General features: G+C 36.7%; 1 protein-coding gene across 5 annotated transcripts; it reads right to left on the bottom strand.

The window, feature by feature from the left end:
• Positions 1-99: 99 nt before the first annotated feature.
• On the bottom strand, positions 100-17,764 carry LOC145905426 (kinesin heavy chain-like). Of its 5 annotated transcripts, none has more exons than XM_082992620.1 (27): positions 17,671-17,764; positions 17,337-17,438; positions 17,009-17,096; positions 16,017-16,090; positions 15,665-15,818; positions 15,350-15,493; positions 14,788-14,912; positions 13,075-13,179; positions 12,571-12,719; positions 12,155-12,303; positions 11,477-11,586; positions 11,133-11,237; positions 10,812-10,940; positions 10,195-10,341; positions 9,623-9,763; positions 9,320-9,514; positions 8,355-8,519; positions 7,819-7,958; positions 7,389-7,533; positions 6,242-6,331; positions 5,435-5,542; positions 4,712-4,848; positions 4,136-4,215; positions 3,812-3,908; positions 3,333-3,427; positions 2,639-2,701; positions 100-1,573 (listed from the first exon to the last, which is right to left on the bottom strand). In XM_082992620.1, the coding sequence occupies exons 1-26, from the start codon at positions 17,710-17,712 to the stop codon at positions 2,682-2,684; spliced, it is 3,036 nt and encodes a 1,011-aa protein (XP_082848746.1). In that variant the 5' UTR covers positions 17,713-17,764; the 3' UTR covers positions 100-1,573; positions 2,639-2,681. The 5 variants fall into 5 exon arrangements, with proteins under 5 accessions (XP_082848746.1, XP_082848747.1, XP_082848745.1 ...); XM_082992621.1 differs by lacking the exon at positions 2,639-2,701 and adding an exon at positions 2,098-2,117; XM_082992624.1 differs by lacking the exon at positions 2,639-2,701 and adding an exon at positions 2,781-2,800 and having other exon boundaries at positions 1,501-1,573.
• Between the last annotated feature and the right edge of the window lie 352 nt (positions 17,765-18,116).

The raw sequence follows: 18,116 nt of genomic DNA, 5'->3' as shown, positions 1-18,116 counted from the left end.
GTTACATTATTTAGCTCCAAATAACTTATTCTCAATTACCTGACACACTTCACCCATCAGGCTTCGTACAAAACAAACAGGCAATATTTTAACATCGAGACAGTTTTATTACTTCGCCCTTTCAACAGTCAGTGGGGGTGCGACCCCCACAATGCAGAACCTCCGCCACGGGGGTCAGGTAACGGCGGTGACGTCATAAAGCGGTCACGAATGATGGCATGCAACGACACAACACGGCTTCCGGGCGTTATATGAATTAAGAAAGACATTCGGGACCCGGCGGCGGGCGTAAGATTGCACAATCGGAGACGCGCAAGCATTTTTAGGACCGGCTCAACCAAGTATATCGTGACCGTGCAGTTGAAGACTTGCCACCACCCAGTTTTTGCCCTTTGGGTGATCAGTGCAACGTTTTTGAACACCGCTTTTTGTTTTATAAGCATCCAGGTATGATTTAACAAACAGTGGGGCGCTGGGCGTGAGTGGTGATTCTGCCGCGACAAACGCACTTTCAAGGCGCTAATGTTGGACACCGACCGCGTCACATAAATAACAGGAGCAAGAACAAACAAGGAATTATAATAATAAATAAAACATCTTCACGGAACGATCTGGCGTCGAATTTCCCGATATCAAACCGATACATTTGCGAATTTTCGAATACACTGTGCGATATTTAAACCGTTGTTACAATAAATATACATATATCTGCGCCACAGGGAGTCCCGTTTCAAACCTTTTGGGGGAAATGCGAGTTTTGCAGTGTCATGTTTTGGGAAGGAGCGGATTTACATTGTGACGTCACAATCCCAGCGAACTAGTAGAACGGGCCTATTGTCAAAAGAACACGACCGAAAACTGCAGCTTTCGGGTGCAATTGAAGCAGTGGCGAATGGATACGGAACTTGAAAAACTGGGCAACAGATTTTGCTATCTGGTATTGTTCCCATACACCAAGCCATACGAGACCTACATGCAATGATTTGCGCCAGCCAATGACAAATGCACACGTAAGCTCATGCACGATCATATTTTGCAACGTCATCACAAAGTAATTGCACCATTTCGAAAAGGTTTTGCTTCTGGTTTGGGTCGTTTTTCAGGGAGCATGGCAGTTTTTGAATTTAAAACAGTCCACGGCGAACAGGTTTGATTTGAAGCAATTGAACATTGTGAATTTAGCGTATCAACGTCATCAGTGATACACATCCAGGGGCAAAAAACAATTTACGGCGAAAATTTGTTGATAACAGTTGCTGTCCACCAATTACCTACAAACTTACAATAAATAGCACATATATAGATATATATATATGAACAGCTATCAGAACAGTGCCAGGTTTACAGATCAGTCGTATTTGTCTAAACGTATCTGAAAAGTCGCATTGTACCAGTACACACTTCGTAGTAGTGATAATAATGTAACGATGGTCATAGTATTCGTTCCACGACAATCAACATAACTACACTGATTATAAAGCAGGAGACTGGCGGAGATGGGGTGGGTTCTGTTGCGCAATCAACTGTTTTTGCCGCAGTTTTTTCATTTCAATCATCTCGCTGGTCGTGAAGCCTAAATGTAAAATGACATTTTTTGGCAAAAATACGAACAACCGACCGAATTCAACAGATCCAAACGCTGTTATATGCATTTTGTTTAACTTTTACAGTAAATTTGGATTGTACAGCATAAAAAAGCAACAAAAATTGCATTGTTTGTGTTTTAATACTGTAAGATGTGCGTATGTTAATGGGTTGCCAGTTTTCTATGCTTATGAAAATACTACTTAAATTGGTGATTAGTAAAATCCATTAATTTCTACCCAAGCTTGTTGATAGTTAGTTTAGCCTTCGTCGGTTTTACTTAAAGCACAAGAAATCACAAGACGCTATAGATATAATAATACATTTCTACTTGTGAAAAGTTCAAATTAAACGGTTTCTTTGCAGGGAATTTCCCCGAAACTGTAGAAACACATTGCATTTTCTACGTTGAACCGGAAGCATGCTAAATTAAGGCGACACCACAAAGAAAAGAAAATGCCCGGAACTACGAACACACGACAAACACAGCAATTTCACTAAGTTCAAAATTACCTGCACTTATTCCCATGCTTCTGTTCAGCATGCAAAAAAATAAAAATAAAATTCGGCATTAACGGCTTTTGATGGCACCCGAAGAAGGCCAATATTCAATTTTATTTTTTTCGACAAGGTGATTATAGGCAGTGCATGACACGAGCGAAGCTTGAACTTACAATGTCAGAATTTGGCATTTAGTTTAATAAGAAATCGCATTAAATTACAAATGTAACATTTTCTCTGGAAACTTTAGTTTAACAAATTACTTGTTTTACTGTTTGGAAATAATTACCTCAACAAGAAATCGCATTTAATCAAAACTACATTGAAATTGTTTGTAATTAGTTGTGCTGTAGGCTTCCTATTGAAATGATTAAAAAGGCGCCCAATAAAGTCGTTTTTGTTCCAAAGCAAACAAGTTCATAAGCGGTGGGATGTAATCACTGCCACCCTTAATTTTGTGCGCGATGCTGGCACAAAAACCAACGCATGCGGGAGGAAAGGGAAATTAATACAGCATGAAAATTAGAAGAATTTCTGGTAAGTGTTTACATACGGATTAGGGGGTCGGTTTGAACGTCGTTATGCGGTTATGACCGTTAGTGGCCGACATTCTTGGCTGCAAAACAACAGTTAATGTAGAAAAGAAGGTGTAAAACAAACGGAAAACGTCCACCTGGTGGCAGTAGAGGTCTTACCCAGGGTCATACCATGATACCTGGTTGAGGAGATGTTGGTTATGAAATGAAATGGAAGTGGTCATTTTATGCAACTCTCAAGAATTTCTCTTAATTTGCGACTCGTTATGAATGGAATTTAGACCGAAATTGACCCTTACCAATATTAGCACTCTTAAGAATACTTGATAAAAGAATAAAGATTAGATTAAAGCAGACTTTTCCAACCTGTGGATCGTCTGAAAGTGTTTTTGTTGTAAGTGAAGCGAAAAAATATAAAACAAAATTTTTGAGTACCGGTGTTTTTATAGTTCTTTAATTGTTTGTTACGTCACACTCACTGCATAACTTCTACATTTTGGGTCGCAGGAATTCGCAATGTAAGATTTTTAAATAAATTCGGGTCGATTCAAATAAGAGGGGAACAGTTTAACCACAGAACATCCATGTTTCCTAAACGAAACAATACCCAGACGTGGATTATTTTTTTCGGAAACACTGGAGTTACGCAAAAAAAAATTGGCAACCGCGAACTATAGGATGGACGTTGCGATATATTATGTGTAGTCTTACCGCCGGCAGTAATTGGAGGTTGACCGTCTTTGCCGGGTCGCGGTTTGTCTCCGGTCGCAACATCATCAACACGGGGTGTGGTGGGTGTGCGGGTTCTGGAACAACAACAATGGGTGGTCGTTATTCATTCCGACCAATTTTAGGTGTTGGTTGTTTCGTATTGAGATAAAGGCGAAATATTTTTGAGAAAACGGATTTTTTTAGTATTACTGTTACCTTTCTCGTGCTTTGAATTGCTACCAAGTAGGGTTGAAAGTAAAAAAAAAATAAACTTAACGATTCAAACCGGAACGATTGAAATTACAGGAAAAAATCAACCATTGTGTATGTGTGTCTAGGTTAGATTTCAGCACTGGTACCACAGTAAGAATATTTAAAACAAAATACACAGGAATATTACAAAGTAAAATACGGATGTAGTTTCGCGTCGTGCTTTAAAGTTATATCAGTATATTTACTATAGACAAGCAACCCTTTACCTTCCGCCACCTCCCCGAATAGCAACAACTGGTTGTCCGCCACCTCTGATCGTTGTTGACCCATGCGGGGAATTCTGTCCGGGTCTGATTGGTTTCGCTGTAAAGTTAAGTAAGTATGTTGTAAATCACGGTAAAGTTTCAACTCAATGCGCGTTCTCCAGCCGCTGGGAATGATTATCTTGTGGGTTTGAAGAAACAAAAACGGGTAGTTTTTGTGTTATATTAAGTTCTTAAAAAAAAATTGTATTTTGTACATCTTTTTTCCTTATTTTTAAATGAAAATATATTTGCACAGAAGTCAAATTAGTACGACCCAAAACTCACCGATTTGAGCCGAATGAACTCGCCGGTTCATATTCTTGGAGCGGACGACCTCCTTGATGCGATCAACTTCGCCCTGATATCTGCAAACAATAAATAACGGAATTTGTTTAATTGCTTTAATCCATTTTTTAAGAGTTATGACGTCACAATAGAATTTCTTCGTCATATAAATGCAGTTTAACCATAAATCTGGACAGGCTTTAGCGAATATTCAACTGTTGTAACATCAAAAGTTTGTCAAAAATAAAAAGTTAATCAGGTTTTTAAAAATATTGCCCGGTTGTATACGCCTAACTTCGTCTCGCGGTATACAGTTTCTGACCTGAACCTACATTTCAAGAAGACCAAATACCACTGACATTTATCCAACCTTCAAATACAAAGAGTGTATAGGATCGACGTTGACCATAAGTGGAAATCTGTGTTCCTGCTTGTGTAAAAACTAGCACAGGGCCACAGTCAACAGCTGCACTGATGAGACCTTACAGGTCGAAACAGTGCGTACACCCTGTCTGCAGCTCTCAAGGGTAGGCTCTATTGAAGACGCACTGACGACGAGACAATGTTACATCTTACCGCTTGCGGTCCCGCATCGCCCCCTCTTTCGCCTCTCTGAGTGCTTGTTCGAGGGATTTGACTCTTTCCGCGGTCGCGCGAAGTCGCTTTTCTAGCTTGGGTAGCTCACAGCGAAGATCAGCATTATCACGAACCAGCTGGAATAGAAACAGCCCTGGTTATGGCTAACTGAGCATTTAGATACAGTTATTATTTGGTATTACAAATACGGATGTTCGTGGCTTTCAAGATAACGTAAACATTCAAAACATTTTACACTTACGTGGCAACCTAAACATGGCAAACTAAATGCTATATTTTAGTAACAGTCTATAATTGCGATGTTTTGTGTCATTTTCGTGGTATTATTCGTAGTGTGCACGAAATTATCGGACCAGTGTTAGTGTTTCCAGCGTTTCGACACACTATTTCAAGGATTGTTGTAAAAATGTTGCTTTTTGGGTATGCGACCAGTGGTGGGATTCAGCCGGTTCGCACCGGTTCAATAGAACCGTCTCACGAAAGTTGATGAGATACTGGCTACTGTCAATGGATTTTTGTAACAGAACCGGCTGAAAAAAATGACTTTTGTGATAGAACCGGCTGACAAAAAATTTGAATCCCACCACTGCATGCGACCCATATCAAAATTACGAAAGTCAAAAATGTTGGCAGTGGTGAAAAAACTTGCACATGCACGAGGGTTGGCTAGCAACCGTTGCGAGTGCTTATGACGTCACAAACCTGCTTGTGCACTTTCGTAAGTTGGTCGAGATTTCCTTCAAGAAAGGATATTTTCTGTTTCTGCACAACTGAACCGCCCATATCTTCCACGTCCTCGCCGGCAAGTTGCTGCGAAGGAAAAATTAAAAAAAAAACATGTCAACATATATCGTAATTTTAACATCTATACGTGCCCAGGCAACGCGAACGCGCAGCAGTATTTTTTTTAAGGTTTTTCCCAATTTCCTGATTATTTAAAAGTAAAATAAAACACCAAGGCCATGTCGTCTAACAAAGCCCAGCGCAATGACCAGCTTTGATAGAAATTATTTGGTTTTGGGCCATACTTATGTGTTTTTCGAAATTATGACTTCTGATAAAACAAACATTGAAACGGATGAGACACAAACACAACATGGACACGACGAAATGCAGGATTTGTATTAAAACTTTTACCCGGAAGTGTTCCTTAGAATGCTTGGCTACAAGAGAAACAAGAGAACTTTAGTAACGGATCGAGACGTTCTCGAATGTAGTGGTTCTAAACCTTTGATGCTTTGTGGCCCCCCCGACAGTAAGGCTCAAGAGTCTGTGGCCCCTTGCTCATCCAGAAAAAGAAACAAGCAAAAAACAGCCAAACAAAACAAGTTTTAATGACTTTTTACAGCGGAATTAGTGCGGTCCCTGTGGCCCACAGAAGGGCCTTCATGGCACCGTTGAGAAACCCCGCTCTAACGCAATAAAAGCACTCCAAAACAGGGTGATCGATTTTAATACAAAGCCTGCACGGGCAATAGACGAGGTTGCATGGTTTGGACTGACACCCACCTTTTTAACTTTGGCGTTAAGATCCTGCACGAATAACTTGCGCAGGTTGTGGAGAGTCTGCAGTTCCTTGTTGACCGTTTCCTCCAAACCCTGTATCAAAATCACAAAATATTTCCCTTTTTGTTACTTTTTAAGACCTAGAAGCCTAGAGGTCACTTTTGCATTGCTTCAAGCACAAATTTGTATAAAGTGTTTCATACAATCGCCCCACTGCGCAGGTCCTTACTTGGCGACCACAGCTAACGTATCGAGGACGCTAGGTTTACTGGCTTCGCAGCCTTGCTGGATCCGCTACTATCCAAGAGTAATTGATTTGTTTTCGCAAATGCATGTTATTACAGTACATTCCTAATTGATAAACAAAAAACTATTAGCTAGGTAAGGGCAAAAATCTATTGGAAACTGGAATAACATGGGTCGAGTTTTACATGATAGTTTGCGCATAGCTGGTTTTTTGTGTCATTTGTCTGTCATTGACCCAATTTTTTTAGAAATGTCACAAAAAATAAAAGCAGTTTCGGAAACAATGTCCCAAAGGAAATTGGCTGGTAGATTATTCAAGTTGCTTACATTTTTGCGAACGAAAGAATTATACCGTAAATGACCAAAATAAATTGAAAATGTCCTAAATTTTTGCTGGCATTTCGGTCATTTGACAGAAATTTTTCAGTGAAAAAAAAAAACAGGCGTATAGTTGTGTTGCGACACTGAAATCTGATCACTGCATTTTAACTAGGCGAACATCAATGAAAAGCTGTCAGACTTCACCGTGAATTCATGCAATTGACGTTTATGTGTATTTACCCGTATCGTAAAGACAACACAAAATCAGACGCGATCAACCAGTTAAAGTTAAACGATCGACGTGTTTGCCACCCCTACTGTATATGCTATTGTAAGGGTAAAAATCTATTGGTAACAGCCACTTAATAGAATGCGTATTAATGACTTACGGCATTTACTCGTGATCTTAAGTCACACGAACGGCCATATAAAAAACTTTAAGCTTTATGAGACAAAACTTCACCCTAAAACTTCATGAGTCACTACCTATAATCGAATAAATACGATAGCTTTGTCAACTATGACATCATGAGTGAAATGCTGTAATTTGCTGTCAATTAGTATAAAGTATTTTAAATCCTACCTTGAGGTCTTGTCTGGCTTGTTCCCTCCGATCAAACTGGGAATGGAGATCTTTCAACTTCAATTCCTTGTCACGCTCCTCTTTCTTCACCTTCTTGTAATCGCTCTGGAGCTTCTCGTGCTCAAGCTGCAGCTTTTGGTAGTTGCTGAAAAAGTGCGATATTTTAATAAGAATTGTTTTTCTGGCACAGAGAGTTTTTTTTATTTCGTCCACCATCCGGCGAGACTTCTACAGGATTATGTAGCAACAATAAGGTGATAATAATTGGTAAATTTGATGTGTCACTTCACAGGTCAAAAGTTTTACTCAAACTAACCATACAATTATTACCCAAACAAAAAATGCTTTGCTTATAACTGTATTGGTCGAGCCAGGGCAATCTTTGCTGTGTTAAACAAGTGAAGGTTTAGATGCAAATGTTCAAACTTACTCTTTGAGTTCTTCGATGAGCTTCATCTTCTGATCGACCTCATCGCGGAGTTGTGATACTTGTTGTTGGTGAGCATCCCTGTGCGAGTCCAATTCATCTTTCATCGATGTCTTAATGTCCTCCGCTGCTTTCTGGTGATCCTGGAATAAAAAATATTGGTTCAAGGCTAAAAAACACAGAATAAATGACAATATGACTGTTTTAATTCATGCTTAGTAAAAGCAAAGGATTTACGACTTACAAAAGTGGTATTTTTGATATGTTGTTTCTGTAATTCATTACAGCAAAAATTTGTCATTAATACAGTCTTGTTAAGGACAATTTGCAGTTTTTAAAGACTTTTGGAGCCTTGACAAAATCATCCTTGCAAAAACAAGGACCTCACAGCAGAAGGAAGTGATATTTTTTGCAGGACAGTTTTCCAAGAATTACTTGCTGCAGAGATAGCACAGAAGCATTTACTTCTCCAGGACAAAAAATATTGGACTTTTTTGTTCTATCTACAACCATTTTCACAAACATGTCTTTCTTCTCACCATGGATTCTTTTTCTTTGTCTTCGAGAGCAAGAGATCTCATCCTGTCTTCCGACCGGAGGTGGGCAATCTCCTCATTTAGTTTGTCCACCGATTCCTCCAGGCTCCTCTTCCTGTTCTCAACCTCCTTCATGTATTCCATCAACGACTTCATCTTTAATTCATGCTGAAACAAACACATACATAGTTGACTATTTGAAATTCCACAATATATCTACTAAATGGTAACTAGATATTATTTAATTACATGTAAGTTTTTTGAAAAATACACTGACAACGTTTCTAAGGGGAATGTATTTGTCTTGTAAGAAAGCCGACAGATTTTAACCAGGAAACAAACGTTTCTATTCTTTTGATAATATTAATATAATTAAAACATAGTAAAAAAGAACTCTTTACATGGAGTATTTTTTGAATTCTAAAATAAAAATTTCTAAATGTTAAAAATATTGTATTGAATAGTGTGGATTATTATATTGTGCCAAGTAATGAGCATTATTATAGAGAAAGTAATGACAAATTTGTGTTTTAAATTTAATAAATACTTTATACATATAATATATTTACAAGTGTATGTTAAACTTTGTGTAACACCAATGAGGTCCAAAAGTGGCCTAAAAGCAATATTCTTGAGCACTAGATGCAAAATGCACCTGGAAAATAAGCAAAAAGATATCAAAGTTTAAAAACACATTTATTAAATATTCTCTGTACCATGCAACAAGTTTTGGAAAGCACCGACTGAACTGACGTCATGAAGGCTTCCATCAATAATTTAGTGCACACTTTATAGCAGCCTTACAACCTAATTTCACTGGGCAAAGTGCAACAAACCATATGCCAAGCTTTATCATAAAACGTTCTATGTTTTATAATAGTAAAACCTGCATCATTAATATAGTTTAATGCACTGAAGAGTGCAATAGAACAAAAAATGCCTATAAAATTTTAAGAACAAGTTGTTACTTGTTGGACGAGCAAATTGGAAGCTGACAGCTCCTGTTCTGCTTCAACGAGTCTCTTGTCGTTGTCCTCTTGGGATGTTTGCAGTTTCTGACACTTGGTGGCGAGCTGTTTTACCTCCGATTTCATGCGAGATACGAACAGGCGTGTTGTCGTTATTTCTTCCTCAAATTTTTCACCGATCGCCTCAGGAATTTGCTAAAGGGTGAAAAAAAAAAAAAAATTATGCAAATGTTGGAATGAACAGTTTCCTGAATATTTTCTTTGACAGCTTTTACTGCATATTTTGACACTCTGGTCACTTACATAATCTTGTGTTCCTATTGAGGTTCCAATTTCACTGAGGTCCTTCAGCATCGGTGACATCATATCGCTCACTCGTCGCTTGTGTAGGTCGCTGATTTCTTTCAAGTGCGAAACCTCTGTTTGTAGAGCACTGAGCGATTTCTACAAAGAAAGTTCACTTGATTAGAAAACCTTGTAGAAACCAAGTATAAACAATTTAAGTTACAATCAAATGTAGAAAGTGGGACACTTTAAAATAGATTTGTTTTTAATTCAGATGTTAAACCCAAACACGAGTTTACAAAACTACATTTTCAGTCCTAGGAATCATATAAGCAGAAGTTTTTAGTTTTAATATATCCCTGGCAGCAACAGCAACATTAAATTTAGTAAGTTTGATTGTACATTTTTGTACGTGGGTTTTCCACCTTTATAAAATGCAAAAAAATTCAACAATTATTTACTACTGTATTTTTTTATCAACCTGATAATATACAAAGCTATGCACCACTGGTAGCTGGTGGAATAATAAACATCTGTTATGTTACACTAAATTTGAAAAAAATATGAAATTTCACCAGCAGGTCACTTACACTCTTTTCAGTAAGTTCTTCACAAACTTGGTTGAGTTCTTTGGTTTTGTCGTCGGCAATTTGAACTTTTCGGTCATAGTTGAGTGCCAGTTCTTCCAGTGCTTGCAATACATCCTGAACTTCTTCTTTCGCCGCCTCGTTCTCTGACTGAAGACAATAAACAAGATTTAATTTTAGAAACAAGACTTTCATTCAAAAAATTACACCACATTGACAACCACTGCGTGATCCAACAAGAAATTAACTTCTTTAAAAATCTTTTAGTTACTAAAAAAAAGCCTTTTTTCATAGTTAGAACACATATTGTTACACCATATTGTTACACCACTACAGTTCATCAACACGATGGCTTTATCATTTCTGCTTTGAATGTCAAGAAAATCAAAAAGTTTTTTAATTTGCACATTTTACATAATTCGTACCATGTCAATGTACAAGATATACTACTTTGGGGCGAAAAAGCACAGCAAAAAAATCCGTTACTCAATTACCAATCTGCTTTACTACTATGTAAAATCAATATTAATGACCCAGATTAAGATTATGGCACAGATGGAATGCCAGTAAAGGCAGGGAAACCCTTATCAGAATGTGGTTATAAATAGTTTTGTCGTTACCTGTAATCTAGTCATTTCCTCCTGAACACTTTCATAATCCGACCGGGTTTGAGTGATCATTTCTTCTTGTTCGATCATCTCCGCCTTCAACCTCTCCGCGAGTTGTGACGCTTGGTTAATTTCCTCATCCTGTATGTGAAAAAAGATAAAAAAGACGTCACATATTGTTAAAATTTTCTGTTTTTGGACAATTTTTAAAATGCGTTTTGGAGATCTTCTTTTCAGACACCAAGTTTTATCAGGCACCAGGGTACAAAACATTGCAGCAACAGCACAAACCAACAGATATTATAAAAATTATACAAGAAGTACGATACATGCCTTATCATCGAGCATCTTGTATAAGTTGTTTCTTTCTTCGTCGAGAGACTCACTGGTAGCTGAGGTAACAATTGAGTCATTTGACTGAACACTGGCAATTTGAGTCTGTAACAACATGTTGATGAAGACTCAGACACCATATACTCACAAAATACACAGCAATGATTCGATATTGGATGATGAAAATGGCTGAAAGTTACTGTGGTGGGTTTATATGCTTATTTTAAACAAAGGTATTGGTTCCAAATGCACTTTCAAGAAACATATTCAAATAATTTTCCAAATAACAAGGACAGTAAATTAAGACGACAATATGTTGGAAATCGGATTATTACTCTTCCCACCTGATTATTGACAACATTGTTTGTGGCAGCAGCAATTTGATTATCGATGATCGGAGCCAATGAGTTACGGTTCTTTGAACTAACTTGTTCATCCACCGGAACAGTGTCGCCTGAAAATAATCAATAATTTTCAGATAATTAAAAAAGCTTGATACTGTTATAGCACAAAGTGTACAGAACACAAAGCATTAATTAGGACATACATCATATCTTACACAAACACTGAACACTCAACAACACAAGTTTTTTCTCTGGAGCAGGGCTACTCGATCTATGGGTCATGGCCTTTATTTGGGGTAATGCAAAAATAACACCCTCTAAGAATTATATTGGGGCTTGTAATGTTTAATTATTTTTAACATGTAACTACAAAGAGTCCCAGAACAAAAAAGTGTACAAAGCCCCGCTTAAAAGAAACCATTTTAAAACATGGATACAAAACAGGTCATTTACATAGCATTTCCAACAACACTGATATTCTAGGTTAATACTGCTATAGTTTTGTTCACATTAACAATGTAATAAACTAGACTGTTAACAACGACCATGCAACGATATACTCACTAATATGATTGCAATTCTCATCTAAGTAAGTCAAAAAAAAATACAAAGTTAGAACCCCACTGATACAAACATCAAAAGAAAATACGTGTTTGGAGAATTTTTAAATAAATTCACCGTTTCGCCAGCGTGCGAGCTCTTTTTCGAGATGAGCGATCGTGATGACAAATGCTTTGTTTTTGTCTTTTTCTTTTTCATATTTTTTCCTCCATTGTTCAGCGGTGAGTTCGACGTTAGCTTGCACCGAGTTCTTTATTGTTTTAGCTCTATAAATTTTTGTTGACTATCATTTAACAACGTGTTTTTAACAAGTACTCGAAATTTTCTAAAATATAGATATTCGTATTGTAGCATTGAGAGTATAGCAAGATATCCTTAAAAAAAGGGATGTTACATAACAATTTAACAAAACCTGTACAAGTGAAGTCAGCCTAATGCAACTGAAATTGCCAACAATTTATAATTGTATGGTGAATCTTTCCAAATGTGTTGCACAAAAAAAGAACCACTGACATGATAGCAAGTTTACAAACCTGATGCCGAACATGAGAGTTGATTTGGTTTCAGCTTCATTGTAGCTTGCAGGAGAGCAACAAATAAATATGGTGGTACGACAATTTCCACCCAAGCTGTCTTGCAAGATGCGAGTCATCTTGCTGTCTCGATAGGGAATGTGGGTTTTCTACACAGAGTCGTACACTGTTTATATGTGGGAAATGTGGAGAAAAAATAAATGCATGAAGTGGACACTTCCTGCTGCAGGATGATTTTATAAAATGTTCAATTTCATTGTTTACAAAATATTTTACAAACTGCTGATTAATAGACGGGCTTTTACATGGACTACCAGCATTATACACATTTGCGTTGTTATGTTAATGAATGCCATGGGTTTTTTTTCACAATTTTGTTTAAGGCTATAATAATAATACAAAAATTAGGCAAAAAGACTGCATTAACAATTATCGACAAAACTAAGCAACAAAAACTAGAAAACCTTGCTTTGGGCTCACATAAAAAACATTTTTTTCGCTTACTTTGCCATCAGCAAGGGCTGATATTACGTTTCCAAGTGCTGATAATGATTTATTGATGTTTCGTGCCTCGTCCAACAAGGTTCCCTCAGCACCAGTCTTGCCGACCTTGATACAGAAATTAGCAAAAATCAATAAACATCAAAATTACTTAACATGTGGCTTGTAGTGGAAAATTGGTTGTAACAGTACACAAGGGTCATGTCAACACACAACCAACAGTATAGTGTCATCAAACTTCTTTGGTCAGCATTAATGGTAAATACAATCGGTGAGCCTATTTCTGATTCTAAACCTGAAGTAACATTGCAACACAATAAAGTGTTATTATACAGTCAGTAAATATATATGTATGTATATGTGTACATACATGACATAAGGTAAAGTTGAGCCATTAGGTAAAGTTAGGCCAAGTACCACAGACAAATAAAAAACATAGGTCCAATGATGAACTTTTTTCTAGAACGGCTTTATAATGTGATTAGTCCAAACTAAAGGACACTTCCACTATCTAGAAAAGTACACATTTTCCATGCAATATAAAAGTGTATATATATACTGAAAATCATTACAGTGCAATTTACCAATTAAATACTGGTTTTAATACTGGATTGGTTACAGTGGCCCAGTGTTGGGTTTTAAAACAATGTCTTAAGTGTTGCCAAAGGGCTTTTAACCTCCAGTTGCATTGATTAAGCTTCCTTCCACTTACAAACAATTGTTGAAGCCAAACAATATGAATCTGAATGCTCGCGGGGGAAGATGTTGTTTAAATTTTAGTCTCAGAGGACTGTTTGCAATAGGCCACATCAAATAATTGAAAATGGTTAGGACGTTGAATTTTGTACAGATTGGCTTTAATGTGTGTCACATGTGGACACAGAATAATCAATACAGCGCTATGCCCTAAAAAAAGTCTTACTGTAATTTCTTTTAACAATTTTTTGACAGTTGTGGAAATAATTTTCAAAAATAACAAGGCATTTATACAATTTAAACCAAGGGTGCATAACGCAGCAATTGGTTGAAAATGGCACATGTAAAATGTTTAGCATGTATTTTGTTCTGTCAGATCATAATGTTCCATATCTTTTTCATCGCACAAGATCTTGTTTTGTGGATTTTTTTAAAGATCCTAATGTGTAAATAAGGATGTTTTTAATTGAACAATATAACAGTGTGGCATGCGACCACAAGAACAAAAATGTTTTGGCATACACCCTCATTCAAGTTGTGTACCCCTGCCTTTTCTAATCAGTTCCCTTATCTGGATAAAGGAACCTCTTGGAAAATGGATTAGAAATACATCTGAATTCAATTCCACTTTCAATAAAGAAGCTTATGTGTTTGGTCATTCAGGGTGCTAATGGCATTGTCTAATGCCCACTTAATGTGAGGGATTATTTAAGGGAGTATCTCTGACATGAGGGACCAGTTGGTGTGTTATAGAAGAAATTACATTTCAAAGTATAACATAAGGAAAAATAGTCGCACTAGCATATGAGCAGCAGCAATTTGTTCAGAATATAAAATAGCGTGTAAAAAGGCTGTACTTTTACTGAAACACTTACGCTTGAATCACAAAACCAATATTACACAGCAACCATTTTATCCAAATCATGACTAGCTGACATGAATATAAAAGCTCTTTGTTGTCATAGACATTTATACAGTAACAGTCCATTCAACATATATTTATTTAAACACACAACTGACCTTTTCACTGCCAGCTAAATCCACCAGATACAGTTTGCCGGTCAGTTTGGTCTCAGTAATTGTGTTTTCCTGTTTCACGTTGATTAAAAATATACTGTGGCTTCTTGAACTGTGTTCGTTCATGTCTGTAAAAGGGTGCAATGAGGACATAGCAAACACAGTAATTTAATTTCACAAGAGGTGTTAACATGTCTTTTTTCTTTTATTGCCTTTGATTATTATGTGGTTTATGTTTGAATCGTGGTGTTAAACCCTTAAGTCTTGCTGTATGGCAGACGAAATGTTGGACAAATAACGTCACTTTAATTTATGCCAGAAAAGCAGTCATATTTAAATTACAGTAGTTCAAGCTAAACAATTGTAAAGCGATCAAAACTAATATTCAAATGATCTGTTAAATTATATGATTGATCTATAGACAAATTTTGCACACAACAATTTAAAGCTTGCCACCAATAACCACTGCGCTTGAAATTTCCGCATTATACCATTTTAGCTGGGCCATTTGTAAAAACGATGCCTTTCGACTTGATTTACAACCTATAATTGAAGACACACTTACTTGTCACAGCAACATGGCGATTCGATTTTCCTTCGTCTATTGTTTCCAGGACTTCTTCGGGCGATGCCACAAAACGTTCTGTGCACCCCTTTACGTATGGCACACGGTTTTTGTCTTCGTGAACTGATAGGTTGGTTTTGGAAACTGTGAAACAAGCAATAAAGTTGCAATTTTTTTGTGCTGCATGAGGTCTTGTTCTAAACCAAATGTTCATAACTATGTGTTCTGGATACATGGTAAACTTGACATATGGGATTATATATTTAAATTATATACTTTGTCGTCAAGTGGATCAAACTGAATACGTTGTTTTACCGTCAAGCAAATCCCGTATCTTGTCTAAATAAATTTCAAAGTAGGAGATTTTTATGTGGAACTCAAGGTTTTCGTCCATTGTGTAGATGTGATTGAAAATGTCGTCGATGATTCTGGGAATAATTCCCATCATGTTTTCTTCATGAAGAACCCCCTGCGTGGTTAAAATAATGTTGAAATAAAAAGTAAAACATTTTTAACACATTTTTTGTATCAGACACAAGTAATGTATCAATAATTCAGAAGTTCTCTTTCGGGTTACACACAGTGAGGACCAAAAGCAGCTGTTCTTTGAAGATATCTTTTACATAATCAGACTATTGTTATTGTTCCATAAATAGTGGAAAGTCACCTCCATAGTGTGGGTCTTGCCACTGGAGGTTTGTCCATACGCGAATATTGTTCCATTGTATCCTTCAAGGACATCTGCCAATGCAAGTGTCCGTTTAGATAAAGTGCATACACATTGTATATATTTGTAGGAATCGGATGGTTTAATTGTTACCAAAATGTATCTTCTTCATTGTGTGACTTTACCACTGAAGTGCAACCAAGCAATTATACTATTGGTGTGTTCTGTGTGTGAAAAAATACATATATACTTTTTGAGTGAACTTTAAAAAAACTTTTAGAAAAAGAGGTTGCTCAAATGGACAAAATGCACATACATGCACCATAAGGAGCACATGCATAGAAGCTAAGTAGAAATATTGATTAGTTCCATATCAATAATTCATGACACAGCTGGGCATGACCCACTGCATTGATCCCAACTTGTTTTAGGCAATGTCTCAGCACCCAACATAAGTTCATTAAAGTCATATATTTGTCAGTCAATGCCAATGTACAGGTGGACAGCCATGACAGGGACACACAAATTATATCTTTTTGCAACATAAATCAACAACTCATGACATAGCATATGTCACATTATTTCTTGTAACTTTGCTTTGATTGTTAATGGTATGGACATAAAACTTAGGGGTTACACTAAAACAGTCATGTATGTATTAAAAAGTCTCAATTAGCTACACAAAAGAATCATGCAACGGCTGAAGTTGCATCAATTATTTACGCTTTCTAGTTGAATCATTTCGAAAGCAGGATGGTCTTATGCAACACCAAATACCAAGCTAACTTTTCTTGACTGCTTTACAACAAGTTTTAGGTACAGCACAAATGGTTACCACGACAAGCAGCAAATGTACCATTCCATTACAATACAGTAATACTGTGTGACTAATCTTTTCCATATAACCAACCTTTTTGTTTTTATACAGACTACAACAAAACATTATCATAGAATGTTAATTTCATTGAAATTGGTAGATCCACAAATGTTACCTTTGACAATTGGTTTCGCTCCAGCAACATACACTTGTTCCTGGGTGGTTGAAGGCCCAAATACTCGATCAAATGTGTATGTTCTTGGCTGGAAATGAACATACATCATGTTAGTCACAATGTGACAAAAAATAGTTTACACCAATTAACACCTTTTCAATTGTCTCTTTTTTACATTGCAAAAATCATATAAGTTACAGCACCAAAAACTAAACATTTTTCAACAAAATGTAACACAAGTTATTTGGGATGAAATTGTGAGTATAATTTCAGGAGAACGAGCGCAGTGGCGGCAAACATCATTGAATCATAACTAATTGAAAATCACCTGTTGCCCAAACGTTACACTTTCTTGTGCAGGAAATTTTGGCAAAAATTGGTCTCCCCTTTCTTTTTCTGATGAGTTGAGAGGACGGAACCTGCACATGACCTGAAAGGAATTCAACACACGTTTATTTTATTTCAGTCACTGCGTTTTTGGGATCTATATTTTCCGTGCTAAATTTTGATTACTATTATATGAATCATTTGTACATTTGGAACTTTTTGTTTCTATTTGGAAATGTGAAGAAAAAACTACACTTACTAACAAAGATTAACTACAAAAAAACTACATTAGGTGCTGTTTAAAGGTATTACACAAAAAAGGAGAAATGCTGCACCTTTATGCTACATTCTGCAGCAGAATCCACTTGTGCAGCCATACTTTGTCAGGTTTTATGTCCAAGAGCTTTTGACAAACCCTGAACCTGACCTGCAAAACATATTGACAAAACAAAACTGAAAACCAGAACACATGAACGCATAGTTTTCCAACATTAAACTAGAATTACAGACTCGCGAATGCCAACAATTGCAAAACCTAGACTTGAACTTCAACGTAACACAACAAGCCGGGCGCAAGACACTGGTCTTTTATCAACTCATAAAAATGCATTGTTACGTAGATAAATCAGATGATCGAAACTCAATCAGTACGATTTCTATGCGTGAATAAAACAAATTATTAAAATAAGCGTAGATATTGTAGTGTAGGTAACATACCAACACAAAAAATTGTGTTTAACGTAATAAATATCAAATAGCTGTTTCTATTTAAAAGATACAC

The sequence above is a fragment of the Ascidia mentula genome, chromosome 6 (genome assembly GCF_947561715.1).
Source record: "Ascidia mentula chromosome 6, kaAscMent1.1, whole genome shotgun sequence".
Taxonomy (NCBI): domain Eukaryota; kingdom Metazoa; phylum Chordata; class Ascidiacea; order Phlebobranchia; family Ascidiidae; genus Ascidia; species Ascidia mentula.
The sequence above is the reverse complement of the archived record's forward strand: the minus strand, read 5'-3'. Positions and strand labels throughout refer to the sequence as shown.

Coding starts and splice junctions, on each gene's coding strand:
- LOC145905426 (XM_082992619.1), bottom strand. CDS start 17,712: ATGGCTGCACAAGTGGATTCTGCTGCAGAATGTAGCATAAAG. Junction 15,819..16,016: donor GCAAGACCCACACTATGGAG/GTGACTTTCCAC, acceptor TTAACCACGCAG/GGGGTTCTTCATGAAGAAAA. Junction 11,238..11,476: donor ACAATGTTGTCAATAATCAG/GTGGGAAGAGTA, acceptor ATGTTGTTACAG/ACTCAAATTGCCAGTGTTCA.